At 38.7% G+C, this 27,872-nt stretch overlaps 1 protein-coding gene and 1 long non-coding RNA gene across 3 annotated transcripts in view; one reads left to right on the top strand and one right to left on the bottom strand.

Annotated features, from left to right (window-relative positions):
* The window catches only part of FSIP1 (fibrous sheath interacting protein 1), a 199,896-nt gene that overhangs the window by 7,432 nt on the left and 164,592 nt on the right, over positions 1-27,872 (top strand). For both annotated transcript variants that reach the window (XM_086710334.1, XM_025919980.2), the window contains exons 3-5: positions 5,342-5,525; positions 10,193-10,347; positions 11,699-11,792. In XM_086710334.1, the coding sequence (XP_086566460.1) occupies positions 5,342-5,525; positions 10,193-10,347; positions 11,699-11,792 (433 nt within the window). The remainder of the gene's footprint in view (positions 1-5,341; positions 5,526-10,192; positions 10,348-11,698; positions 11,793-27,872) is intronic.
* LOC147580171 (uncharacterized) lies at positions 6,092-27,835 on the bottom strand. Its single transcript, XR_015252577.1, has 3 exons — positions 27,697-27,835; positions 23,391-23,560; positions 6,092-6,224 (listed from the first exon to the last, which is right to left on the bottom strand). It is a non-coding gene; the product is annotated as an uncharacterized LOC147580171 (long non-coding RNA).

Raw genomic sequence — 27,872 nt, 5'->3', positions numbered from 1 at the left:
ATAAACCCTCAGTTTGTTCTCTATCTTTAAGGGTCTCTTATGGTTTGTTTCCCTCTCTTCCCCCACCTCCATATCTTCATTTGTTTTGTTTCTTAAATTCCACATATGAGTGAAATTATATGGTATTTGTCTTTGAGTGACTTATTTCACTTAGCAAAATACACTCTAGCTCCACTCATGTCGTTGCAAATGGCAAGATTTGCCATTCTTGTTGATGGCTGTGTAATATTCCATTATATATATATACCACATCTTCTTTATCCCTTCATCAGTTGATGGACATTCGGGTTCTCTCCATAGTTTGACTATTGTTGATAGTGCTGCTAATAACATTGGGGTGCATGTACCACTTTGAATCTGTATTTTTGTATCCTTTGGGTAAATATTTAGTAGTACAATTGCTGGATCATAGGGTAATTCTATTTTTAACTTTTTAAGGAACCTTCCCACTGTTCGTCAGAGTGGCTGAACTAGTTTGCATTCCCACCAACAGTGCAAGAGGGTTCCTCTTTCTCCACCTCCTCGACAACACCTGTTATTTCTTGTGTCGTTAAGTTTAGCTATTCTGACAGGTGTGAGGTGGTATCTCATCGTGGTTTTGATTTGTGTTTCTCTGATGATGAGTGATGTTGAGCATCTTTTCATGTATCTGTTAGCCATCTGGATGTCTTCTTTGGAAAAGTATCTATTCACGTCTTCTGCCAATTTCTTAACTAGATTATTGGTTTTTAGGTATTGAGTTTGATAAGTTCTTTATAGATTTTGGATACTAACCAAAAAGTTTCAGTGATTTAAAAAGTATAGTTCGGGTTAAAGACCATGTAATGTATATTTAGTCGGTACCTTACCTGGCCATGATTTCCTTTTCTTTTTTTTAGTGGTTTATTTTTCTTTTCTTAAAATATCTAAACTTGATGTTTTTTTTTTAAGAATCAGTTTTTCATCTGCAATGTGGTGCTAGTTTTAAGCTTGTGGTAAACAAAAATTTGAAACCTTATGGTAAAAAAAATCTTTGCAGGCTCATGAATCCACACTCATTTATTCTTTTGATTTATGGACCAGACTCTACCTTACGAAACTCTTAAAGCATTTGTTATGATTTAGTGCAGGAACTAGAGACCACTCTAGGCATTTCCAGCAGACAGGGATTAAATAATAGAAATTCAGTTTCTCAAAATCAGTGGAAGGCCAGCATCAGTGGAGGGCCAGCAGGAAAGGGAATCATGGGAGGAAACTTCTCTTGGATTGTTAGTTCCTAGGTCACACCTCCATGGCTGTAATCCAGAGATCAGAAAGCTTCTGCCTCTGACGCTGCCACAAGTCCCTCAGAACCACAAAACTGGTGACTGGACATACGGAGATGGCAGCCTTTGAGATTTCTTGCCACCTTCCTATCAGGAGCTTGGGAAGATGGCTTCTCCCTCACGTCTGCAGTCTAAATCTTGTGCAGATATCTCAAACTGGATGATTCTAACATGCATCCAGAACCACAGGTGGCTTGTTAAAATACGATTTCTAGCTGAGCTCTCTGTTTTGTTTCATCTAATCCTGCATCATTACTGTGGGTTAACGCTTGTTAGTTGTGTAATATTTCTTGATATGTGGTAGGATGGGTCTCTCCATCTTATTCTTTTCTAGAACTGTCTTAGCTATTCTTGGCCTTTTTGTTCTTTTTGTATTTTAGATTGGTTTTTCAGGCCTTGCAAACATTACTCTTGGACTTTTGACTGAAATTACTTTGAATTTATAGATGAATTTGGAGACAGTTTGTGACTTTGCGATATTAAATCTTAACTGTTAACATTGTATCTCGTTGATTTTTGTTTCTAATTTAAAATTTTTATACACTGTAAAATTTATTCTTTTTCAGTGTATAGTTCTGAGTTTGGCAAATGTGTAGAGTGATACCATCACAATCAAGATATAGGACAGTTCCATCACCCCTCAAAAATTCCTTCATGCTACCTACCTCTTTGCCTCTACTCAATCTCCCTTCCTCTTAATCCTGGAAACCCCTGATCTGTTCTTTGTACCTATTGTTTTTCCTTTTCCAGAAAATCATATGAATGGAATTAAAAAGTATGCAGCTTTTGAGTCTGGCTTTTGTTTATTGGCACAATGCATTTGAGACTCCTCTATTGTTATATATATCAATTGTTACTCCTTTTTTATTGACGATTAGTGATCCATTGTGTGGATATACCACAGTTGGTTTACACATTCACATGTTGAGCAACATTTGGGTTGTTTGCAGGTTCTGGTGATTATGAATAAAGCTGCTATTAATATTTGTATACTGAATTTTTTTTATTTAAAAACTTTTTAAATGTTTATTTATTTTTGAGAGAGAGAGAGAGAGAGAGAGAGAGAGAGAGAGAGAGAGAATGGGGGAGGGGCAGCGAGAGAGGGAGACACAGAATTCCAAGCAGGCTCCAGGCTCTGAGTTGTCAGCACAGAGCCCCGCACCGGGCTCAAACTCAGGAACCATGAGATCATGACCTGTGCTGAAGTCGGACGTTTAACCAACTGAGCCATCCAGGTGCTCTGAATTTTTTTTTTTTACTATGGGAGAGTAGGTTTTTATTTCTCTTGGGTAAATACCTGGGAGTTGGATTTCTGGGTTGTATGGTAGGTATATGTTTAACTATAAGAAATTGCAAAATTGTTTTCTATTCCCATGAGAAATATAGGAGCGTTCCAGCTGCTCTGGATCCTCACAGAAGTTGATATTGTTAGTGTTTTTAAAAAGCTATTCTAATAGGCATATTAGAATTGTGGTTTTAACTCCCATCTTCCTGGTGACTAATAATGATAAATGAGCTTTCAGGTGCTTATTTGTAACGCACGTATCTTTTTTGGAAAAGGTATTGTATTTTTTCTTTTTTTGCCTAACTTTCAAACTTGTCTTTGTCTTCTTATTGTTAACTTTTGAGAGTTCTTTATGTTTTTGAGATAGAGTCTTTTCTTAGATACGTGATTTGCAAATATTTTTTCCTCGTCTGTAGCTTGACTTTTCGTTCTTTTAACCATGTGTTTTGAAAAGCAAACATTTAAAATTTTGTTAAGTGCAATTTGCCAACATTGTTTTGAGACTTGTTTTTTGTTTTTGTTTGTTTTTGTTTTTGTTTTTCGGTTGTATCCAAGAACTCTTTGTCTAACCCACGGTTCCAGAGATTTTTTCCTATGTTTTCTTCTGAAAGTGTTATAGTTTTATGCTTTACATTTAGGTGATTTTGGCCTCTCTTGTCAGTGAGAAGGCTTTTGGAAATCCGATATTCATTACACTGTGGGCTGTCTCATTTAGATACTTTTCTCTGGTTGCTTTAATTTTTTTTTCTCTTTGTGTTCAGTATCTACTATTACTCACCGGTGTATGGATTTGTTTATTTTATACTTCTGGAGACTAGTACTTCTTCACTCTGAGGATTTGTGTGTTCTGTTTATTTTGAAAAATATTCAACCATTGTTTTTTTCAAAAGTTTCTAGTATTGCCCACTGTTTTTTCTATTTCATCATCCTGAAAGTCACATTAAGTGTCTTTTTGAAACTTTCCCTTCTATCTTTATGTCTCTCATTTTTTTTTAAAAAATATTTTCTATTCATTTATTTTGCTGTGCTTCATCCTGGGGGGATTTTTAACATATATTTAAAATTTTTTGAATCCTTTCTTATGCTGTGTCACATCTACTCTTTGATCCACTGAATTCTTAAATTTAATGATATCTTTTTAATTTCCGGAAGCTCTTTTTAGTTTATTTTCAAATAAACTAAAGACGGTTGGTGCTAATGAAGTGGGGAAATTTGGGTAAAATTGTAAAATGGGCCAAGATTGCCATTTGTTCTTCAGTTTTGTCTTTTTACTTCATTGCTTCCTGCTCATTCTAAGAGTTAGAATCATGTGGGATGATATATGTGAGAGTCTTGTTGTGTCCTGAAGTGTGCTATCCAAGTATGTTGCTAATATCTAGTTATGTGTTATATATTCTATATTTCCCTATATAAGAACCGTTCTCAGGGAAAAGTCAGCCAAGTTCATTTATGCCAAGATATAAATAAGCATCATCTTCTAGCTATTTCAAGATTTTCACAGAACTCTATAGCCTTAAGGATTTACTGGTTATTACGGAATTTAAGGCTTTAACCTGGCCTTTCACAGAGTATGTTTTTGAACAGGGAACCCTCTTTAACACCTCCCAGATCACATAGAGGAGGCATTGTTTTGCTTGTTTATAAATTGGGCCTCAGCTAGTTTCATTCTATGCTGGATCTAGTAATACCTATACCATAGTGTCGTTGAGGAGTGAATGAGGCCGTGTGTATAAAGTACTTAGCACAGGCCCTGGCCAGTAGGAATTCCTCAGTAAATGTTGGCTCTGATCATTATACCACTGACTCAGCTCAGTTCCGCTGGGACTTATATACTAGTCTAGGTAAACAGAGATGCTCGCGTGCAGTCTTGTATCCCTGGCAGTTTAATTCTCCACACGATCCACCTTCTGCCCTGAAGATTCACAAGGGGACACAGATTCCAGTGGCCGAGAGTTGACCACCCTCCAAGGGCCGAGCCCTGATGGCCTGGAGCAGAGGTTTCCTCCATTGGGAGGGGAAATGCATTCCTTCCAGACGGGCTGAATCTCTCTGAGGTTTTGCCTCTCTCTTGGACTATGTTCACTTCTAATGTAACTCTCACTGCCACTCATGGCTGTCAGGGCACTACGATCCCTGCTTTTTCCTGATGTAGCCGTGGATGTCTTTTCTTGCTCTCTCTCAGGAAAACACAGCTGTGCCAAACTGGTGTTTTCAAAATGAGCATTGCTGAAATGGAAAGAGAAACCAAAATGACAGAAAAATTGTGAATAGCATAAAAATAATTACCAAAGCACATGGTTCTGACTTGAGGAATATCATTAGAAACACATCTCGATTCGGACTCTTTGCTTCCCAACTCTTCAATAGCCACATGTGGCTGGTGGTCATTGTATGGGAGCGCAGCTCTAGACCTTTGACTTTCCATCTGAGTGTAAGCTCCAGAAGCAGGGACCATCATGCCTCATGTCCAGAGCTGGCAGAGAGGGGTTCTGGGATGGATTCCTGACCCTTCTCCATTATCGCTGGAACTTGCCGGAGAATGGGGCATATCTTTTTGGTGCAAATGTTACTATATTTGTGTAATTAACCTACAGTTAATTAAAAGTTCTGTTTCTAGAATAGTTTAACACTAGCGTATGTATGTGTGTATGTCCTTGCATGTATTTACGTTAGTGTTAAAATAGTCTACAAATGCTAAGGTTTTAAAACCTTACCTATTTATGAAAATTATTTCTTTGGAAATAATGTTTAGGTTGATACTGCAATCAAGTTGAACTCTGGTATAAAGGGCCACTCTGAGAGGAGTAATGCAGAGGAAAATGGAAACAATAATGATGATAAAGGGGAAAATGATTCTGAGAAACCAAAATTGGCTGAAGAAGGGTCAGATGAAGATCTGAACTTGGTTCAACATCAGATAATCCCTGGATGTGCAGGTAGGATACTCACCAGGTGATAGGCTAATGATAATTACAGATATTATAGTTAAAATATTAGAGTTACATCTGTTTTTTATCAGCTAAAGAAATACTAGTGAAAAAAAGAGGTATACCTTTGTGAGCACCAGTTTTTGTTTAGAATAGTACTGAGTCCTTAAAAACACGTAGAAAAATAATAAAATTTTCATTTAATGAAATCGTTACTGGGGGCATTTCACGTTAATCAAGTAGGAAGTATTTCTGCCACTTATGACAGGATTTATTGATATTTTTGATGTCTCAATGATACAATAAAATGTATCCCGTAATTTCTAAATGCTTTTTCAGGATAATCCCATTTGATCTTAGTAACTTTTGGATTTTAAAAGACTCCTTTTTTCCCACCCTGGTTATTAAATTAATACTGGTCAGAGTGGAGAGCGTGTCTCCAAATGTGGTGTGCAGAGCCCTGGGGGATTGCTGAGCCCCTTTTAGGAATTTTGCAAAGTAAAAACTTCTTTCCTCATAATATTGATATATCAGTAATATAATTCATCGTAATACTGAAATAATGATACCTGCCTTTCCGCCCACTACGTGGACATTTGCGGTGACGGCACAAAAGCGACGGTGAGTAAAATTGCTCCTGTGTTAGCACGAATCCAGGCAGCGTATCGCATTGTACTAGCCGGTCATTGTGTTCTTGGTGACCAGCCACTGGGAGGGAAAAGAAATAGCCTGTGTCACTCAAGAACATCTTTGGTGGAGCAGTAGAAATCGTTAATCTCATGAAACCTGGACTTGAAATACACATCTGTTTAATTGCCTGTGAGGTAAAATGGGAGGTATGTATATAGCAACTCTGCTCTACACCAAAATGGGAAGTTTGTGTTGAGGAACAGTACTCGTATGATAGTTTAAGTCGAGAACCGAGCTGGCCGCTTTTTAACGGAGCATCATTCTTACGTGAAAGAATGACTGACGGACCAACTAGTATCATTCAGACTTGGGTAGTTGGAAGTCATTTTTTTTTTTTTTTAAAGATGAAATGAGCGTGTCGTTTCAAGGAAAATAATCGACAGTATCTTTCGTCAGTGATAAAATTTGGACTTTCAAGTGAAAATTAGAATTTTGGAAAACTTGTGTAGATTGCCACTGTGAGATTGACAGCTTTCCAAGACTTAGACTTTTCCGATAAAATTTGATGGCAATATGAACAAATGTGATTTTTTAAAAATACTGTATCCTGGGGCGCCTGGGTGGCGCAGTCGGTTAAGCGTCCGACTTCAGCCAGGTCACGATCTCGGGGTCCGTGAGTTCGAGCCCCGCGTCAGGCTCTGGGCTGATGGCTCAGAGCCTGGAGCCTGTTTCCGGTTCTGTGTCTCCCTCTCTCTCTGCCCCTCCCCCGTTCATGCTCTGTCTCTCTCTGTCCCAAAAATAAATAAACGTTAAAAAAATAAAATAAATAAATAAATAAATAAAAAATACTGTATCCTGAAACGTGTTAACATTTTGAAGGTCTGCGTAAGTCAGTGAACCACTATTTTCCAAATGACCAGTGAAGGGTAAAAGATCCATTCAGCACAAATGATAGATGCATGGATTTTAATGGAACAAATACAAAAAGCTCACTGATAGAGTTACGTATTTCACATTACAACCACTCTTTAAGAAACCACCCCTTGTCGAGTTTTGATGTAGTATCGAAGAAGAATATCCACAATTATCTGAGAAGATTATTAAATTTCTCTTCCCCTTTCCAAATACATATTTGTATGAGGCCTGATTTTCTTCATACATTCTAACTGAAACAAGAGATTGCAATAGATTATACAAGCAGATATAAGAATCCAACTGTTTTCTGTTCAGCTAGATATTAAAAATTTTAAAAAATGCCCTTCTTAATTTTTTTGGAGTCTATACTTACTTGTCATAAAAATGTTATATTTATGTTAGCATGTAATTACTAATAACATGTTTATTATTTTTAAATGAATAAATAAATATATATTTTTCATTTTTGATTTCCGACATGGTAATTATCAATAGATATAACATAAAAGCTACTTTGGGTTCTCAATAATGTTTAAGGTTGTTAAGGGAAGCTGAGGTCATAAACTTTGAGAAATGGTGACTTAAGAGTATATTTGGGATGAGTTTCGCTCTCAAAATTGGGCCTGGTGACTCAGGATTATAGTTATCAGGAAATGAGGCATTATAGTTGCGATTAGCTATTGGCCCAGTTTACACTGAAATTATTTATACTGTTTTGGAACTGCATGAGTTACTTCCAGATGTCTGCTGTATAGACCACCTCTGTATATGGAGTGCAAGGATTGGCATTTGGGAATTATAACTAAAGGCTGTTGCATGTGAAATATGTAAGCAACAAGATCTCTAGAGCCTCCTTATCAATAAGATCAGTATTCTTTTTGGATAAGCTAGTTCCCTTCTGAAAATATCCCCTTTTCCTTGAAGACGAAGTGATGTACATTATAGGGAAACACACTGGACTCTTTGGATTTTAAAAAGTTGCAAAATTTGGTCTTTCTTAGCATAATATGCCACTTCCTAAACTGGAGTGGCTGAGACTTCAGTATTTGAGCATTTATGCTCATTGCCAGATTAACATCTTTCATCAGACTTCACAGAGGACATATTACCTGGTGGTGAACAGTTTTGACTCTCAAATCAGACAGATCTGGGTGGAAACTGGCCCTGCCATTTACTACTTATATCATCTTGGACGTGTATGTAACTCAGTTACAAATTATTCTCAGTTTACTAATTTGTAAAATGGGACAATAACTATACTACCTGACAGGATTATGATGAGTATTAAATGACACAATGCCTGTAAATAAAGCCCTTAACACTGAGCATATCAGATAATTCTATAAATGTTAGCTGCTATTATTAACATTATCATTAATCATAAGTTAAAACTTGAGTGAAGAGGGGCGCCTGGGTGGCTCAGTCGGTTGGGCGTCCGACTTCAGCCAGGTCACGATCTCGCGGTCCGTGAGTTCGAGCCCCGCGTCAGGCTCTGGGCTGATGGCTCAGAGCCTGGAGCCTGTTTCCGATTCTGTGTCTCCCTCTCTCTCTGCCCCTCCCCCGTTCATGCTCTGTCTCTCTCTGTCCCAAAAATAAATAAACGTTAAAAAAAAAAAAAAAAAAAACTTGAGTGAAGAAAGTTCTAAAGAGCCCTTAGCTTTAAATAAGTTACTACCAATTATCCATTTTTAGGTACTTCAAAAAAAAAAAAATAGAACAAATGGGAGGGGCATAGATAAAAGCTGTCTAGTTACATAGAGTGCTTTTCTGAATTTGTTTCTCTGTGTTGGAATCATTTCATTTCTTGACAGGTTACATTTTGCTGCATCGATTTCACAAATAGCTACATGCCTTCTCTTTTTAGTCTGAAGCAGTTTTAGGATAGGGTCTTTGTCTTATTCCTTATTCCTTACTTATGAATATAGAAGGTATACCAGAATGAAGGAGAAATATTTTGGGATTGAAAATGAGATAAGACCCACCTATGAGTTCAATACCATAATTTATTAGCTATTTGAAAGAACAGAGTTATTTCCAAGTGTTGGCGGGGATGTGGAGAAAAAGGAACCCTTGTGTACTGTTGGTGGGAACATAAATTGGTACAGCTACTGTAGAAAACAGTATGGAGGATTTTTTTAGAAAATTAAAAATAGAAATACCATATGATCCGGGAATTCTAGTACTGGGTATTTACCCAAAGAAAATGAAAATGTTAATTTGAAAAGATATACACACCCCTATATTTATTGTAGTGTTATTTACGATAGCCAAGATATGGAAGCAGCTCAAGTGTCCATCAATAGATAAATGGATAAAGAAGATGTTGTGTACATTCTCTCTCTCTCTCTCTCTCTCTCTCTTTCTCACACACACACACACACACACACACACACACACACACACAGAGAGGAACATAAGGCAGCCATAAAATGATGAGATCTTATCATTTGTGACAATATGGATGGACCTAGAGGGTATTATGCTAATTGAAACAAGTCAGACTGAGAAAGACAAATACCATATGATTTCACTTATATGTGCAATCCCCAAAACCAAAAATGAATAAACAAACAAACAAACAAAAAAGCAGAATGAGACCTGTAAATACAGAGAACAAAGTGATGGTTGTCAGAAACAGGGGGTTAGGGAATGGGCAAAATGGGTGAAGGGGAGTGGGAGATACAGGCTTCCAATTATGAAATTATTAAGTCATGGGGATAAAGGGCACAGCATATGGAGTGTAGTCAATGACACTGTAACAGCATTGTATGGTGACAGACGGTAGTTATACTTGTGGTGAGCATAGCCTGCTACAGAGTTGTTGAATCACTGTGTTATACACCTGAAACTGTAGCATTGTGTGTCAACTGTACTCAAAAAAATTTTCAAAAAGGAAAAAAAAAGAAAAGATAGTTATTTTAGCTGTAAAACCGGGTTGTTAGATAATTATATTTCATAGGTTGTTCGATAATCATATGAAAAAAATATGTGTGAAAGCACCTTGTAAAATATGTCAGTTGTTCTCACCAGCCATAAACATTTGTTGAATGAAAGAACAAACAGTAAAAACAAAACGAAACTTTCTGGTTGTACCAAACTTCAAGCTCATTCCTACTTTCAACACAATATAGATGAACCTGAATTAAAAGAATTAGATTCTCAACTTCAAGATGCTATTCAGAAGATGAAGAGGCTTGATAAAATATTGGTGAAGAAACAATACAGAGAAAAAGAAATTAAGAAGCAAGGTCTAGACCTGAGAATAAAGCTGTGGGAAGAACTTAAGGTAAGAGTTGTCTCACCATTGCTGATGTGGAAGAAATAATTTCCTCTGAGATGAGTAAGAAAAGCATGGACTGTGGTAGTATTAATGTGGTCTGCCTTTATTGATTTATTTTGTAGAAGTAGGATGGTGGTGTGTATATGCATGTGTGTGTGGGGGGGGAGGTGAGGGAGATCGTTTTCTGGAACTAGACAAGGTAATTTTGCAGAATTCCAGATTTCAGGCACCACACTGCCATGTTTGTTTTCCATGGGCATCACAGCAGACCTCTCTTACCAGTGTCAGGCTGGGGTTCCTCCGTTTCTGGAGCAGAAAGTGATGGGGTCCCTACTTTCATCAAGTCTGTTTGCTGCTTCTTCAGCAAGCTTACGGTTTGGAGATAAACACATAAATATACACAAATTTAACCCCCTGGTCACCATTATTTTTTAAGTAAACTTTTGTGACCAAGAAGTGGGGTGTTCACTGTTTCACATGCTGGTCAAGATCTCTTAGAAGCTGTAAAGTGCTTGTGGTCTGTGACCATGCTCTATTTGCTTCTGTCTCAGTACATCTCTAGTGCTCGATTAACTTTCCTTGGCCTTCTTGGACTTTTATTCTCTGTAGTATTGAGGGGTGGAAGTTGACCATATATTTGCTCTGACTTGACATTTAGCCATTGGTTCATATTTGAACTTTGTCCCGTAAAGGAGAGCACTTTTAGGTAAGGAGCACTGTAATAACAGATGAGTTGTTTTTGATAAATTCTTCCTTCCTCAGTCGACTGACTTCAAGGACATTTCCTAGATGATGCTCTGCATTAATAATGAAGTGACAAAGAATACATTTTTACAAGATTCCCAGGAAGACCATGGAGTAGAAAGCACCATACACAATGCAGTGATTTAAACTAGAGAAATGATTTGTATAAATGTGTCATAAAAAGTTAGCCTATCACTTATTCCTGTTGAATCTCAAAGCAAAGTTTTACTTGTTTGGAAACAGGAATAATAATTGGACCCATAATAAAATATAGTATCAATCCTGAAATGTCTGAAACTATAATTTCATGATGGACCTTTAGGCTACTCATTAGTTATGGAAATATTAAACAGAAGCTGAAGAAGATTTAAGCGAGATAATGAGTATATAATGATAGACATATATTACAACTCTGTTTGGGACTATTCATTGCTAGAATTTGTGCGAACAGGGATATTAATAGATTTCCTATTTAAAGGGATAAAAATGACCTGTCCCTTTTTGTTCAGGTCAATTGTGGAATTACAAATTACACAATTTGTAATCCATGTTGAAACTGTACAAAATATTGAAGAGTGTAGTTGCCTTCTTTTCCTTGTTTCTCTTTTATTAGTCTGCAAAAACTAGTGAAGCTTTGCAAAGTAATGAGGAGATGGAAAATACAAAAAAGTTTCTAGCTTTGACTGCTGCATCAGAAGAAACTGTCGGTGAGTAAAATTTATCTTTTTTTTTTTTTTTAAATCTCAGAGTCATAGAATATTTGAATTAAAGTAAAACTCCCAGTTAAGTTATTCTTTCTTTTTCTTTGTGAGTTTAACTCTTCTCTATGGGAAATGATCACATTAGGTAGGATTATATGGAACTTTCCTGAGCATCGGTAAGTTTCAGAGGCTTCTCGGGTTTGTACCTGTTCAAGAGTGAGGGGGACAGGGCAGTGAAAAATTGGGAAATCGACACAATATGTCTTTGCCTTTACTTCCTGTGCCTCTAAGAGGCCTCTAGACACCCAGTCTATGCAGTCTCCTAACTGCCTAGAATCCTCCCACGATGTGTCACTCAGGCTTCTGCCATCCCTTTCATAAAAATCCGTCCTGTTTCCTGTTCTCTTCCAGTCTTGTTTTTGAGACCAGCCAAATCATTATGCATGTTTCTAATTTGCCATCTGTGTGTATGTATATTTATCATTCTTCCTTTCCTCCTCCTCCTTCTCCTCCTCCTTTATCTTCTCTTCCTCCTTCTTCACCCAAAGAAGTGTGATAGAGTCATGTAGCCTTTAGCTTCCTTATACAGTGGTGAAAATTTGGGGGATTGGGAAGTGGTTGCTAGGTTTTTGGCAGGACGCTTTGGAAATCCTTTAGCCTGCATCGCGTAAGTGGTTATCCAATACTGTTGGGGGGTAAAACTGACTCTAATCAGGGGCCCCTGATTTCTCTGAGACTCCTGGGATCCATTTGTCTTTTGCAAAGTGAGTGTCTAACATTGCAGAGCCTCAACAACCTGACTCAGACTATTGCTGATGGTTAGCATGAGTTTTGATGTGAATGAAATTCCTTGAGGTTTGTTTCTTTCTGGATCCAGCGGTGAGAGCTCAAAAGCTGCTTGGGCCCAGGGGATTTGGATTTAGAATGCACCAAATGTTTCTATCCAGGAAGTGAGTGCCCTATCTGGGTTGTCCTTTCTATGACTAAGGACTTAAAAAAAAATGAATCTGAGTTTCTCCTAGACAGATGTATATCTAGATTGGCTTTGTTGAAATTTACATTTATATATCCTAATTGCAACACCAAAAACTAAGGGCACCTGGTGACTCAGTTGGTTGAGTGTCTGACTTTGGCTCAGGAAGGTTCATGAGTTCGAGCCCCACATGGGGCTCACTGCTGTCAGCACAGAGCCTGCTTTGGATCCTCTGTTTCCCCTCTCATTCCCTCCCCCACTCATGCTCTCTCTCTCAAAAATAAATAAAAGGCATTAAAAAAAAAAACCCAAAATGATTTGCCTATTAAAATAATAGATCATTTACTTTCTACTTCTTCTATTTGGTTATAGAAATAATACATGCATAATCTGTATTAGAAAATATTGATAAACTGGAAGAAAAAAAATCACCATAATTCTTAACTTGCAGAGATAATCATTATTAATATTTTTGTTTACTCTTTATCTTTTGAGACATTTTCCATGCAGATATCTATATATATTTTAAAAATAAAAATGAGATCAAATTATATATATGGTGTTTTGTAATCTGTTTCCTACTAATTTTTATCTCACGGGCACCCTTAGCTGTCAGTAAGGGCAGAACTGTGTGATAGTTTGTTTCCAAGATGTTTGCCATAGTTCCTTCCCTCTATGATGTTCATTCCAGTCCTTGATAGGGATGGGGTCTCTTTCTCCCTGTATTTTCAGTCTGGGCTGGGCTAGGACTACACTGACTGGTAGAGTACAGCAGAAGTAATCCTACACCACCAGTTCCAGCCCTTGCCGTTAAAGGACTGGCAGTTTCGGCTTCTCTTTTTAGAAGGCCCACTCAGAGGAAAGCCAGCCATCCTGTAAGGAGTCAGACTACCCTGAAGCTGCCATGCTGTGAGAAAGTCCAAACAAGCCATATGAAGGCTACCCAGAGGACGTGATGTTGGCCAGTTCTGACCTACAGTGAGTTCAGTAGTGTTCCACCAGAACTCACGTCTACCTGGAGCCTCAGTATGTGACCTTATTTAGAAATAGAATCTTTGCAGGGGTGCCTGGGTGGCTCAGTTGGTGAAGCATCTGACTCTTAATTTCAGCTTAGGTCATGATCTCATGGTTCCTGAGATTGAGCCCCATGTCAGGCTCTGCGCTGACAGGAGCCTGCTTGCGATTCTCTCTCTCTGCCCCTCCCCCACTCGTGCTCTCTCTCACTCTCTCTCTGTCTCTCAAAAATAAATAGATAAACAAACAAACAAAAGGAAATAGAATCTTTACAGGTGTGATTAGTTAAGATGAGATCTTACTGGATTAGGTGGGCCCTAAAGCTGAAGTTTGGCGTTCTTGTAAGAAAAGAAGACACAGAGACACAATGACGTGGTTAAGAAGAAGGTGATGTGAAGATAAAGGCAGAGCTTAGAATGATGTAGTTACAAGCCAAGGAATGGCAGGGGGTCGTTGGGAGCCACCAGAAGCTGGGAAGAAGCAAGGAAGGATTCTTCCCTAGAGACTTCAGAGGGGCATGGCCTTGTGGACATCTTCATTCCAGATGTCTAGCTTCTAGAACTGGGAGAGAATAAATTGCTATTGTTTTCAGCCATCCATTCCACAGTTACTTGTTACAGCGGCCCCTGGAAACTAATACACTGCCTGGTCAGCATCTCTGGCCGGCACCAGAGATGTGAAAGAAGGAGCCACCTTGGCCATTGCATTCCTAACAAATGTCATGTAGAGGATAGCCAAGGCCAGACACACGGTCTCAGGTGAGCTGTCACAGACATCTCCAGCCCAGTGCAGTCCCCCAGCTGAGGCCTCCTTCATGGTGGAGCAGGGGCATATCATTCCTGGTGTGTCCCTCATATTACTGACCCACAGAATCATGAGCATAATAAAATGGTCACTGTTTTGTGCCACTAAGTTTTTTTGTTTTTGTTTTTTTCTTTTTCTTTTCACTTTTTGTTGTGGAATAATGTTAAACTTACAGAAAAATTTCAAAATAGTACATAGAGTTCCTGTTTGCTCTTTACCCAGCCTCCCCTGATGTTAGTATCTTGTGTAACCATAGTACAGTTGGCCTTTGAGAAACATGGGTTTGAACTTCATGGGTCCATTTATATGTGGACTCTTCACAGTACTATAAATGCATTGTCTCTTATTTTCTTTTCTTTAAAAAAAATGCTTTTAATGTTTATGTTTGAGAGAGAGGGAGGGACACAGGGTGTGAGCAGGAGAGGGGCAGAGAGAGAGGGAGAAACAGAGTACAAAGCAAGCTTCAGGCTCTGAGCTGTCAGCACAGAGCCCAATGCGGGACTGGAACCCATGAACCGTGAGATCATGACCTGAGCTGAAGTCGGTTACTTAACCGACTGAGCCACCCAGGCGCCCCTCTTACGATTTTCTTCATAACATTTTCTTTTCTCTAGCTTACTCTATTTAAGAATACAAGATATAATACATTTAACATACAAAGTGTATGTTTATTGACTGCTTACATTATTGGTAAGGCCTCTGGTTAACAGTAGGCCATTAGTAGAGTCTTTGGGAAGTCAAAAGTTATGCATGGATTTTCAACTACATGGGGATTTGGCACCCCTAACCCCCATGTTGTTCAAGGGTTGACTTTACAGTGATCAACATTAAGAAGTTAATGTGCGTATAATTCTATTAAACTACAGACCCTCTTAAAATTTCACCAGTTTTTCCACTAATGTCCTTTTTATTTTCTAGTATCCAACCCAGGATCCCCTTTTGTACTTGGTTGTCATGTTTTCTTAGTCTCTTCTAATTTGTGATAGTTCCTCCATCTTTCCCTGTCTCTCATGGTCTTGACGCATTTGGAGAGTACTGGTCAGCTATTTTGTAAAATATCCTTCAGTTTCAGTTTGTCTGATGTTTTCCCTTGATTAGATAGAGTTAATGCATTTTTGGCAAGAATACCCCAGAAGTTATGGGCTCTCGATCAGTCACGCTCAGGGTACCTAAGGTTAAGTTCTGATGTTACTGGTGATAGTAACCTTGAAAACTTGGTTAAGGTAGTGTCTGCTATGTTTCTCTATTGTAAAGTTACTAATTTTCCTTTTATAATTAATAAATATCATGGGCGAGATACTTTATGCAAATATCTTTCCTCAAACTGTTGTCCATTAATGTTAGTATCCATTAGTTGATCTTGCCTGCAATAATTATTACTGTATGACACTAAATTTTGGGTGATTCTTTTCATGTAACAATAGATAACTGGAATGATTTGCATCAGCATTTTAAAAAAAATTGAGTCGGGGCGCCTGGGTGGCTCAGTCAGTTGAGCGTCTGACTCTTGATTTCAACTCTGGTCATGATCTCATGGTTAGTGAGATCTAGCCCCATGTTGGGCTCTGTGCTGACAGCACGAGGCCTGATTGGGATTCTCTCTCTACCTCTATCTCTGCCCCTCCCCTTCTCATGCTTTCTGTCTCTCAAAATAAGTAAATAAACATTAACAAAAATAAAAAATAAATTTTGAGTATAGTTGATACAATTTTACATTCATTTCAGATGTACAACATAGCGATTCAACATGTCTATACATTATTTTTTTAAAGATTATTTTGAGAGAGAGAGAATGAGCAGGGGAGGGACAGAGGGAGAGGGAGAGAGAGAATCCCAGGTTGCTTTGTTCAGATGATGTGCGTCTGACACAGGGCTTGATCTCACCAACCACGAGATCATGACCTGAGCCAAAATCAAAAGTCGGATGCTTAACCAACTGAGCCACTCAGGTGCTCCCTACATTATTCTAAGTTCACCACAAGTATAGCTACCATCTGATCTGATACATCACTATTACAATGGCGTTGACTATATTCCTTATACTGTCAGCATTATCTTTAATGACTGTATATTAATTCCCTACATAGATGTACCATAATTTGTTTAACTAAAATTCTGCTATTAAACATTTAGGTTATTTCTTTTTTTCAATTTTTTTCAGTTATACATAATGCTGCAATAACATCCTTAAGTAATTATTCCATTGTTACCTTCTGTGGTAGTTGAGAAGCTAGGTTGTGGGGAACCTGGGTGGCTCAGTCGGTTGAGTGTCCACCTCTTGATTTTAGCTCAGGTCATGATCCCAGGGTTGTGGGATCAAGCCCCAGTCTCACTTCTTGCTGAGTTAGAGCCTGCTTAAGATTCTCTCTCTCTTCTTTTGCCCCCTTCCCTGCTAATACTCTCACACTCTCTCTTAAAAAAAAAAAAAAGAAAAGGACAGAAGCAAAAAAAAAAAAAAAAGAAAAATTAGGTTGACAACTAGGTTGAAAAAAAAAATGCCTCCCAAGAGATATCCATGTCAAATTCCTAGGAGCTGTGAATGTTACCTTATTTGGAAAAAGGGTCATTGCAGATGTGATTAAGTTAAGGATCTTAGGATGAGGATATAATCCTGGAATATGGAAGAGAGCTCTACATGAGCTCATAGGTATCCATCATAGGTATCCTCATAAGAGAGAGGCAGAGGGAGAAGAGGCACACAGAAGAGAAGCCACATGAAGATTGAGGCAAGGATTGGAGTGGTGTGGCCTACAGCCAAGGTGATGATGGCAGCCACCAGATACTGGGAGAGGCAAGGAATGAAATCTCACTGAGGGCCCCTGGAGAGAGTGTGGCCCTACCGACACCTTGACTTTGGACTAATGGCCTCTAGAACTGTGAGAGAATAAATTTCTGTTGTTTTAAGTGACCAAGTTTGTGTTAAACTGTGACAATAGCTACAGGAAATGAATACAACTTCAAAGAGAAATCACTTAGTCAAAGGGCTTGGGCCTTTTAAAAATTGTATCCATATATAAAAATATTTTTAATTTTTTTTAATGTTTATTTATTTTTGACAGACAGAGAGAGAGAGACAGACAGAGCATGAATGGGGAAGGGGCAAAGAGAGAGGGAGACACAGAATCTGCAACAGGCTCCAGGCTCCAAGCTGTCAGCCCAGAGCCCGATGCAGGGCTTGAACTCACGGACAGTGAGATCATGGCCCGAGCTGAAGTCAGATGCTCAACCAACGGAGCCACCCAGGTGTCCCTAGATTTTTATTCATATTGACTTATTAAAAGGTTTTACCAATTTAGACAAATATTGTATCAAATACAAATCAAATATTGTATCTGAGAATTGTTTTTGTATACCCATGATAACAATGGGTTTAATAGTTGTTTTAAAGCTTTTTTTAAAATGGAGTCGCAATTTATACCTCTGTAATAATCAAGGAGGTTGAGTATTTATTCTTTTAGCCATTTTGTGAATTAATTTTTCTTTTATGAAATGAAGTATTCCTTTTTATTGTTTAGAAGGACTCCTTTACATATCAAGAATGCTAATATTTGACAGTCATAAATATAAAAAACATTATTTCTAATTTATTTTTAGTTTTGTGGTATTTCTTTCTCTCCCAAACTGAATATTTTTTTATTTAGCTAAATCAGTCATTTTTTTCCTTTTTAAAATTTTAATGTTTATTTATTTTTGAGAGAGAGAGAGAGAGAGAGAGAGAGAGAGAGAATATGAGCGGGGGAGGTGCACAGAGAGAGGGAGACACAGAATCTGAAGCAGGCTCCAGGCTCTGAGCTGTCAGCACAGAGCCCGGCATGGGGCTCAAACTCATGAACCATGAGATCGAGACCTGAGCCAAAGTTGGAAGCTTAACCGACTGAGCCACCCAGGCACCCCAGTCATTTCTTTTCTTTTATCATTGACTGTTGTTCCGCTTAAAAAGTCCTTTTCCAGTGTAAGATGACATAAAAATGTATTGTACAGTTATTGTTTTATGAAAATTAAAATATTAGTCTACTTTGAACTCATTTTGTTGTCATATATGAGGTAGAGAGTTGATTTGGTGGTTCCCCCCACCCCCAGTTTGTTAGCTAGCATCAAAAGATCACAAATAACAGAAATAAATTCAAAGAGTCGCCACGGTAGTAATTAGTAGAAGTTTATCATGCACGCGTGAAAAAAGTCAGCTTGCAAACTGGGAACACTGAAGCCAAAACATGGACTGAAGCTCAGGAGTATTTTGTTATAAAGCAGAATGGTTACTTCATATCAATTTTGGAAGACACTAAGTTTTACTTATGATTTCTAGAGGCCTAAGCAAGAGATGATCCAGGTCAAGTTACTCTTGCAAAAGACGCTAAATTACGTTTTATTTGTATGACTAAACTGGTGTTGTCTGATCAGATCATTTCTAAGGTTTCTCTCTATTTGTTTTTGATTTTAACACGGGTTACCTCAGTACTTTTACTGCATAATCCATCATTCCCTCATTTATTTGGAATGCTAACTTTATCATGAATTGGGCTTGTTTCCAAAATTTCTATTCTCTTCCATTATAATATTTCTGTCTGTTCTTTTTTTTTATTTAAAAAAAAATTTTTTTTAACGTTTATTTATTTTTGAGACAGAAAGAGACAGAGCATGAACGGGGGAGGGGCAGAGAAAGAGGGAGACACAGAATCGGAAACAGGCTCCAGGCTCTGAGCCATCAGCCCAGAGCCCGACGCAGGGCTCGAACTCACGGACCGCGAGATTGTGACCTGAGCTGAAGTCGGATGCTTAACTGACTGCGCCACCCAGGCGCCCCTGTTTCTGTCTGTTCTAATGTTAGCATTGCACTGTTCTTACTACTGTAGCTTTATAATACGTTTTATTAGGGCAGGTATATTGTCTTTTTTTGGGAAGTTTTTTTGGCGAGAACATGTTTTTCTCAAGCCTGTTTTTCTCATTGAGAGTTGTTCAGTTGTGAGTACACTAAGAAGAAAGACTGCAAAGCACCTCTAAAGTTATGGCTATTTATAGAATGCTGTTTTACTCCCTTCAGTGTCTGAAGGCTATGGTGTGAATATAACCTGTCTTGAAAAGTACAATTTCTTATATTTTCCTTCACGTCTGTCAGTAATTCCGTATCTTCCTAGAAGCAGGACTTCCAAATAAAGAACATGGATTTCCAAATAAAGAACTGATGTTACAGTATCTCAGCATCTATATTTCAGAAAGCTGGAGCTAAATGCTGATTTCTCTAATGGATGGGGCATTTCTAAGAGGCATATGTACCTCCTGTGGTTGACTCTGGAGCAGGGACTGTAAAATAGTAAAGGGGGCTTTTGACATTAACCTTTCAGGCATAGAGTTCACTATTAAAGGAACTTTTGGCCCTGCAGGGCAAGACTTTTATCAGTTGTCTTTTCTTCATTTTTTATTTTTTTAAGTTTATTTTTTTTATTTATGTTGATAGAGATATAGAGAGCAAGCAGGGGAGGGGCAGAGAGAGAGGGAGATGGAATACCAAGCAGGCTCCGTGCTGTCAATTCAGAGCCTGATGTGGGGCTTGAACTCATGAACCATGAGATCATGACCCGGGTCGAAATCAAGAGTTGGACACTCAACTGACTGAGCCACCCAGGTGCCCCTGTTGTCTTTTCTTCAAAATTAAAGCAGAACTATCAAATACATTTCATTTTTTTGAAAGTTTGTTTTGTTTTGAAAGAGAGAACGCGACCGAGTGAGCGGGGGTAGGGCAGAGAGAGAATCCCAAGCAGGCTCCACTCTGTCAGCCTGGAGCCCACTGTGGGGCTCGATCCTGTGAGCTGTGAGATCATGACCTGAGCTGAAACAAAGAGACGCTTACCCAACTGAGCCACCCAGGTGCCCAACCAAAGACGTTTCGTTTTTAAAGCTCATGCCATGTACATTTGCCTTAAACCTATAGAGCTCACACTTCTGGAGTCATGTGACTACTATAGGCCCTGAAAACATTTACAGTGATGTTAGATTAGTACTAATGTTCTGACATGGAAATTAATTGGATTTTATGAGCTGAAAACTGGAGTTACCAGGGACCTGAAACCCATGTTCAGGGAGAACCACTGGTTTAAACATTATCATGTTAGAGTTTCAGTTCTTAGATTTTGAATTCTTAGTCAATTATTGTGTACTGGCAGTGTTTATCGTGCTCAGAGCAGATAAGATGCAAAAGTAGTGTTGATGTAAAAGGAAATGGGAATAAAAGATACTATTAGGTGAACCAAATGCCTATTTCTTTTCACTCTTGCTACTTACTGTCTTGAGATCACGCCAGACTAGTGCACCAGTGAAGAGATGCTATTACTGTGTTCCTGGCTCTTGAGATTTAAGTAGATTCTTTTTGCTTTTTTGGTGACTGGTCTTTTTTAGAAGGCAGATTCCTTAATGAAATTTCCTGGTGTGGTTTTTTTTTTTTTTTTTTTTTTTTTTTTTTTTTTTTTTTTTGCATCCTAGGCATAAGTTTAACCGTCACATATTGATTTGATTTCTAACTATCTTAAAAACCATAGGAGATATTTACTTTGGACTGCATCATTAGCCTGATTACATGCTTTTTCTTCATATTTTACATAACAGTTATTACTTCATTCTAGAAGAGGAAATTTTTGGAATCCTCAGTTTAAGAAAGGTATTATTAGTAGAATATTTTCACTGCATGTATGAAAGAAATGAAGAGAAATGCAAGAGTCCAATTTGACCACATAGCAGTGATTTTACAGTTTCAAATTCCTGCTATTACAACACAGTCACATATTAGAAAGTGGTGCAAAACTACTTACATCTGTTCTATTTTGAGATTAGTTTCTTTCCCATGTTATCCACTGAACTTTGGCTATCTCTCTTAATTAAAAATATAAAATTGAAACAATTATTTTGATCAAGCTTATATATAGCTGTAAGTTTTCAAGTAAAATGTTTCTATGAAAACAATTCAATTCTTTTGCCCTGTTCCCCTCCATAAGTTTTTCTTTGTTACCAGGAAAGCACAAACCCTTGTAAATTATCCAGTAGGTGGCAGCATCTAGTTAAAATATGCACTAGATATATTTATATCTATAAATTTTAGATATATTTATATCTATAAATATATAGATATTTATATATTTAAAAAAATTTTTTTTTTCAACGTTTTTATTTATTTGTGGGACAGAGAGAGACAGAGCATGAACGGGGGAGGGGCAGAGAGAGAGGGAGACACAGAATCGGAAACAGGCTCCAGGCTCTGAGCCATCAGCCCAGAGCCTGACGCGGGGCTCGAACCCACGGACCGCGAGATCGTGACCTGGCTGAAGTCGGACGCTTAACCGACTGCGCCACCCAGGCGCCCCTATAGATATTTATATATTTAGAGCCAGACTGATTTAAACTTGAACTTTAAACACGTATCTACAAACATACCCAAACCTCCTTTCTGCCTCTTTTCCCTTTGGAAAAAGGGAGAAATTCTTAGGATAAGTGTTCTTTTTAAAAATTTTTATTATTCTTTTGGTGGGCAGGAGCAGTGAGAGAGAGAAAGAGAGAGAGAGAGAGAGAGAGAGAGAGAGAGAGAGAGAGAGAGAGAGAGAGAGAATCTCAAGCAGGCTCCACACTCAGGGGCAGAGCCTGACATGGGGCTTGATCTCACAATCATGGGATCATGACCTGAGCTAAAATCACAAGTCAGATCTTAACCGACTGAGCCACCCAGGCACCCTAGGATAGTATTCTTCCTTGTCTCCCTAGTCCTTTGCTTAGGCTTTTATTTAAGAGTAATTTGAGGGACTTTGGGCAGGTGGAACAATGACAATTTCCAACCTGTTTTCCAGCTCCCCCAAACACCAAATACATCCTAGCCTCCTGCTAACATCACAAAGAACCAACAGCAAAACAAATGAAAAGATACTTATTGTTGAGTTGTATATTTAGTTTTATTGACAGGTACTAAACACAAGTGGGGCCTTGATGCCAAGAGAAAGATAAAAACCACATTAGATTCTTTTTTTTTTTTTTACCACATTTTGACTTCATAATCCAGAGTTAATAACTTCAAGTTTAAGTACTGTTTGAAGTAGACAATAAGTAGACAATATTGCACTTGTTAGAGATCTTAGAAATATTTTACAAGTCTTTCCACCCCATTTTTGAGGGACCGCTTTTACATTTTTGTAGAGAACTCTGGTGAAAATCAAAACTCTATCATACTCGGAGTTTTCCCTTAGTTTTTAGAATTTCTCTGATGGATAGAGATAGAATTCGTACTCTCTGAGGCAGTGATAGGATTGTTCCTCATCAGTGTTTTTAATGGAGGTCATTCCTTCTTCCTTTGTTACCCTGACCTCTTGTGCTTCCAGCTCCAAATTTGTAAGTGCATGTAAGCACGACAACAGTGGCATCTTAATCAATCAGGCTTCTAATGGCCGGTAAATACCTCTGTGATTTTCTGTGAAATACAGGTATATGCTACTTCTGCTCATGGGTGTTAACACTGAATATTCTAAGAAAATTCTCCAGCTCTGATTTGCAGAGGATTGAGGGAGAAAATCACTTGCGTTAACCAGTATAGCTAAGGAATTTTGGCTTTTAACCTCTGCTACAGTCTCAGTATTGCCTACTGATGTCTTTTGCATTCTCCAAAGTGGCTATTGCAAATTATTCTGGTTGTTTAACCTCCTACTGTCTTCTGCAAGTCCTTCACTTTGGCCTGCTTACTGTCCAGAGAAAACAGTCACCTCGGTGGGAATCCCTTTCACATTCTATCCTTCTGTCCCTAAAGTGCACTCTGACTATACTCCATCCCCCATATTTCTTACCTCAGAGTGAGACAAGGTGCTGTTCTCCAAGGCCAAGGTCAACGATGTCCCATCCCTTTCACTCTGCCCCTGGCTCCTGATCCATCCATCATTCTGTGTCTCATGTAGAGCTTCTATCTCTCCTTCTCTGTCTCCTTGTCTTCAGTTTACTATGTTTGAATCTTCTGGTCCTAAAACAGAAAAGAGCCATCAAACCAGCCAAAGATACAGATAGAACCTCCTCCCTGGGTTCTTTACCCTGCTCCCAAACAGGTACCACTCACTTTCCATCCTCTCCTTAAAGGTCAGACTTCTTGAAAGAATAATCCACACCTACTGGGGCTACCTGGTCAATTTCCATTTACTTCTCAACTCCTCGGTGGTCTGTATTTTCTCCTTTCACACAACAGAAACTACCTCATCAGGAGTCCTCTTAGATTCTAAACCTGGTGGCATATTTCCAATTTTTATCCTATGTGACTTCTCTGTAGCATCTGGCACAGGTAGCCAGTCATGGACCCGTAACATTTTTACAGGTATCGTTATTTCCTTCTGGCTTTCCTCTTTTCTTCTCCCCTCTCCTTTACTTCCTAGTGTTGAAATCTGTTCCTCCTTTTGTATGTTTCTTCTATCTGGATTAATGGTTTCATCATCCATCCAGTCTTTGTGATGGTTAATTTTATGTGTCAACTTGACTGGATCATGGGATGCCTTGATGTCTGGGTTAAGCATTATTTCTGGGTGTATCATCCAGGATGTTTCCAGAAGAGACTAGCATTTGAACTGGTAGACTGAGTTGCGTACATTACCCTCCCCAGTGTGGGTGGGCATCAGCTGAGCTGTTGAAGGTCTGAATAGAACTCAAAGATGGATGAAGGAAGGATTTGCCCTCTTCTGCCTGACTGCTTGAGTTGGGACATTGATCTCTTCTGGCTCTCAGTGATAATGAAATTACCTAATCAATTCTAATTATCTTTAGTTGTTTGCTTTGAGTCTTGTTAGTTTATGATCACCTGGAAAGTGTATGAATTTTTGTGTCCTTTTCAATAATTATTCCTATTCTGATAACTTCATAAAGACTTAGTGTTGAAATTTATGAATGCCTTTTATTATCTATTTAAACAATCATAAAATTTTTCTGTCTTGACACACTAATGTTTAAAAATCAATGTATTTAAATGCTAGGAAAGTCTTTTATTTCTGGGTCAGTGTTTCTTGGTTAGAGAGGATTATTCTTTTAATTTAGTACCAGATTTCAATGGCTGAATTTATTCAGAATTTTCGCATCTGTATTTATGAGATTTATAATGAGATTTTCTCTGTGTGTGTGTGTGTCCATGTGCACGTGTGTTATGGTGTTGACGTTAGAGGTGGGGTTAGGAGGTGTGTGCCTATGCTTTGTTAGGTTATGTTCACTTCATAAAATGATTGGGGCTGGATGTTCATTTATTTCTATGCTTTGAAATAGTTTATATAACATGGGGATTATCTGTTCCCTAAAAACTTGAAAGATTTCACTGGAAAAACCATCTGGTTCAAATAATTTCTTGGAGGCAATTCACCGACGCTTTTCTTAGCTTCTTTCATATTTACTATTAGATTTCAGTTTTCTCATCTTCTGAGTCAATTCTGGCAATACACCCATGTCTGGGAGATTCCAAAATATCCATTTCACCAAGATTTAACATTTTACTAAAAAAAATTTCATATAGTATTTTAAAAGATTAATTCTCCTTGTTTATTACATTCCGTATTCTTATTCCTAATTTCATTTGTGTTTTCCTTTTCTCCTCTTAATCTAAAATGTTTTCTTTTTTAAAATTAACTTTTTGGGGCGCCTGGGTGGCGCAGTCGGTTAAGCGTCTGACTTCAGCTCAGGTCACGATCTCGCGGTCCGTGAGTTCGAGCCCCGCGTCAGGCTCTGGGCTGATGGCTCGGAGCCTGTAGCCTGTTTCCGATTCTGTGTCTCCCTCTCTCTCTGCCCCTCCCCCGTTCATGCTCTGTCTCTCTCTGTCCCAAAATAAATAAAAAAAAAAAAGTTGAAAAAAAATAAAAAAAAATAAAATTAACTTTTTATTTTAGCACAGTTTTAGATTTACAGAGAAATTAGGATGGTAGTGTAACGATTTCCCATATACGTGCAGCCAGTTTCCCCTATTATTACCAGAGTATGGTACGTTTGTTACAATTAATGAACCAATATTGATACATTATTATTAACTAAAACCCACACTTTATTCAGACTTTAGTTTTTACCCAATGCTTTTTCTTCTGTTCCAGGGGCCGTCCAGGATAGCACATTGCATTTAGTCCTCCTGTCTCTCTGGGCTACTCTTGGCTGTGCACTTTCTCAGACTTCCCTTGTTTTTTGTTTTTTGTTTTTTGTTTTTTTTTTAAGCTTTATTTATTTATTTTGAGCGAGAGAGAGAGTGAGTGAGTGAATGTGGGGTAGAAACAGAGGGAGAGAAAGAGAATCTCAAGCAGTCTTGCACCATCAGCACAGAGCCTGTTGTGAGGCTTGAACCGACAAACCTCAAGATCATGACCTGAGCTGAAATCGAGTTGGATGCTTAATTGACTGAATCACCCAGGCACCCCCTGACTTTCCTTGTTTTTGATGACTTTGGCAGTTATGAGGAGTACTGATCAAGTATTATGTGGAATTTCCAGAAATTGTAATTTATCCATGCTTTTCTTATGGTTGACTAGGGTTGTATGTTCTTGGAAGACTATAGAGTTAAAATGCCATTTCCATTTCATCACATCATAACTGTCAACATGACTCATCACTGTTGATGTTAATTAACTTTGATCACCTGGCTGAAGAGGTGTTTGTTAGAGTTCTCCACTGTGAAGTTCTTCAATTTTTCCCCCTTTCCATCCTGTCTTCTCTGGAAGGAAGTTACTGTGCACAGCCCCTACTTGAGAGGTGGGCAGTTATGCTTCACCTCCTTGAAGGCAGAGTATTTACATAAATTATTTTGAATTATTCTGCATGGGAGATTTGTCTTTTCTTCCCATGTGTCTGTTTATTCAATCATTTATTTATATCAATATAGACTTGTGGATATTTATTTCATACACTGGATTTTAATCTAATATTACTTTATTTTGCTGCTCAAATTTTTCCAGCTTTGGTCATTGGGAGCTCTTTCAGTTGACTCCTGTGTCCCTTTGATGTGCCTTCAACAACTGTGGGTTTTGTTTTGTTGTTGTTGAACACTTCCTTACTCTCTGGCACTACAGGATGCACCAGAGTCAGCTTGGGTATTTTGTATCTGAGACCTAGAATCAGTTGTCTCTTCAAGGAGCCCTGGTTCCTCTGACTGGAGAAAGATATTAGATACCAAGATCTGGATGCTGGGTGTGCTTGTTGCTAGTGGGGAGTCACTGATTCTGAGCCTCTGAGAAAGGAAATATTTGTGGGTATACTAACCTGTTGTATGCATTATTTATAATTTTTTTTAATGTTTATTAATTTTTGAAGGAGAGAGAGACAGAGTGTGAGTGCGGGAGGGGAAGAGAGAGAGAGGGAGACACAGAATCCCAAGCAGGCTCTAGGCTCCGAGCTGTCAGCACAGAGCCTGATGAGGGGCTTGAACTCACAAACTGCGAGATCACGACCTGAGCGGAAGTCGGACGCCCAACCGACTGAGCCACCCAGGCACCCCTGCATTATTTAAAAAAAATTTTTTTTTTCAATGTTTATTTATTTTTGGGACAGAGAGAGACAGAGCATGAACGGGGGAGGGGCAGAGAGAGAGGGAGACACAGAATCGGAAACAGGCTCCAGGCTCTGAGCCATCAGCCCAGAGCCCGACGCGGGGCTCGAACTCACGGACCGTGAGATCGTGACCTGGCTGAAGTCGGACGCCTAACCGACTGCGCCACCCAGGCGCCCCTGCATTATTTTTAAATAGTACTTTTTTTATAAACTACTTTTTTGAGGTGGGGGGGGGGGAGAATGAGCAGGGGAGGGACAGAGAGAGAAGGAAGAGAGAGAATCCCAGTCTGGCTCCACGCCCAGTGTGGTATGACTATGAGATCAAGACCTGAGCCAAAATCAAGAGTTGGACGCTTAAGCGACTGAGCCCCCCAGGCGCCCCTAAATATTTCTATGTGTAACCATCTGTATCTATGTTAAGCTAAACATGAGTTTATACTGAGATCTCCGACTTTATTATTTTACCACATGAATCATTCTAGCCATTTCCCCTTCGTTACCTGTAATCTCCACTCCCAACAAGGAGAAACCTGGCTCTCACCATTGGCCCTTCATTCACCCATTGCTCACTTCTATACGTTTAGTGATATCAAAACTGTTCACCTGTACCCCTATAGGAAACAATCAGCTGGAGTCCAGTGCTCAGGTGCCATCTCTACTGCCTTTAGGCTTGCAGATCCACTCATTTCCAAAGTTACTCAAGGTGAACACCTTTTTCCTCTGCCCCCTCCAGTGACATCGCTTCAGAGATTTGTAACATAGTTAGATTGTTTGGTCAC

This window comes from Puma concolor, chromosome B3 (assembly GCF_028749965.1).
Source record: "Puma concolor isolate L17-30 chromosome B3, mPumCon1.1.hap2, whole genome shotgun sequence".
Lineage (NCBI taxonomy): Eukaryota > Metazoa > Chordata > Mammalia > Carnivora > Felidae > Puma > Puma concolor.
This window is presented reverse-complemented; position numbering and strand designations above follow the sequence as displayed.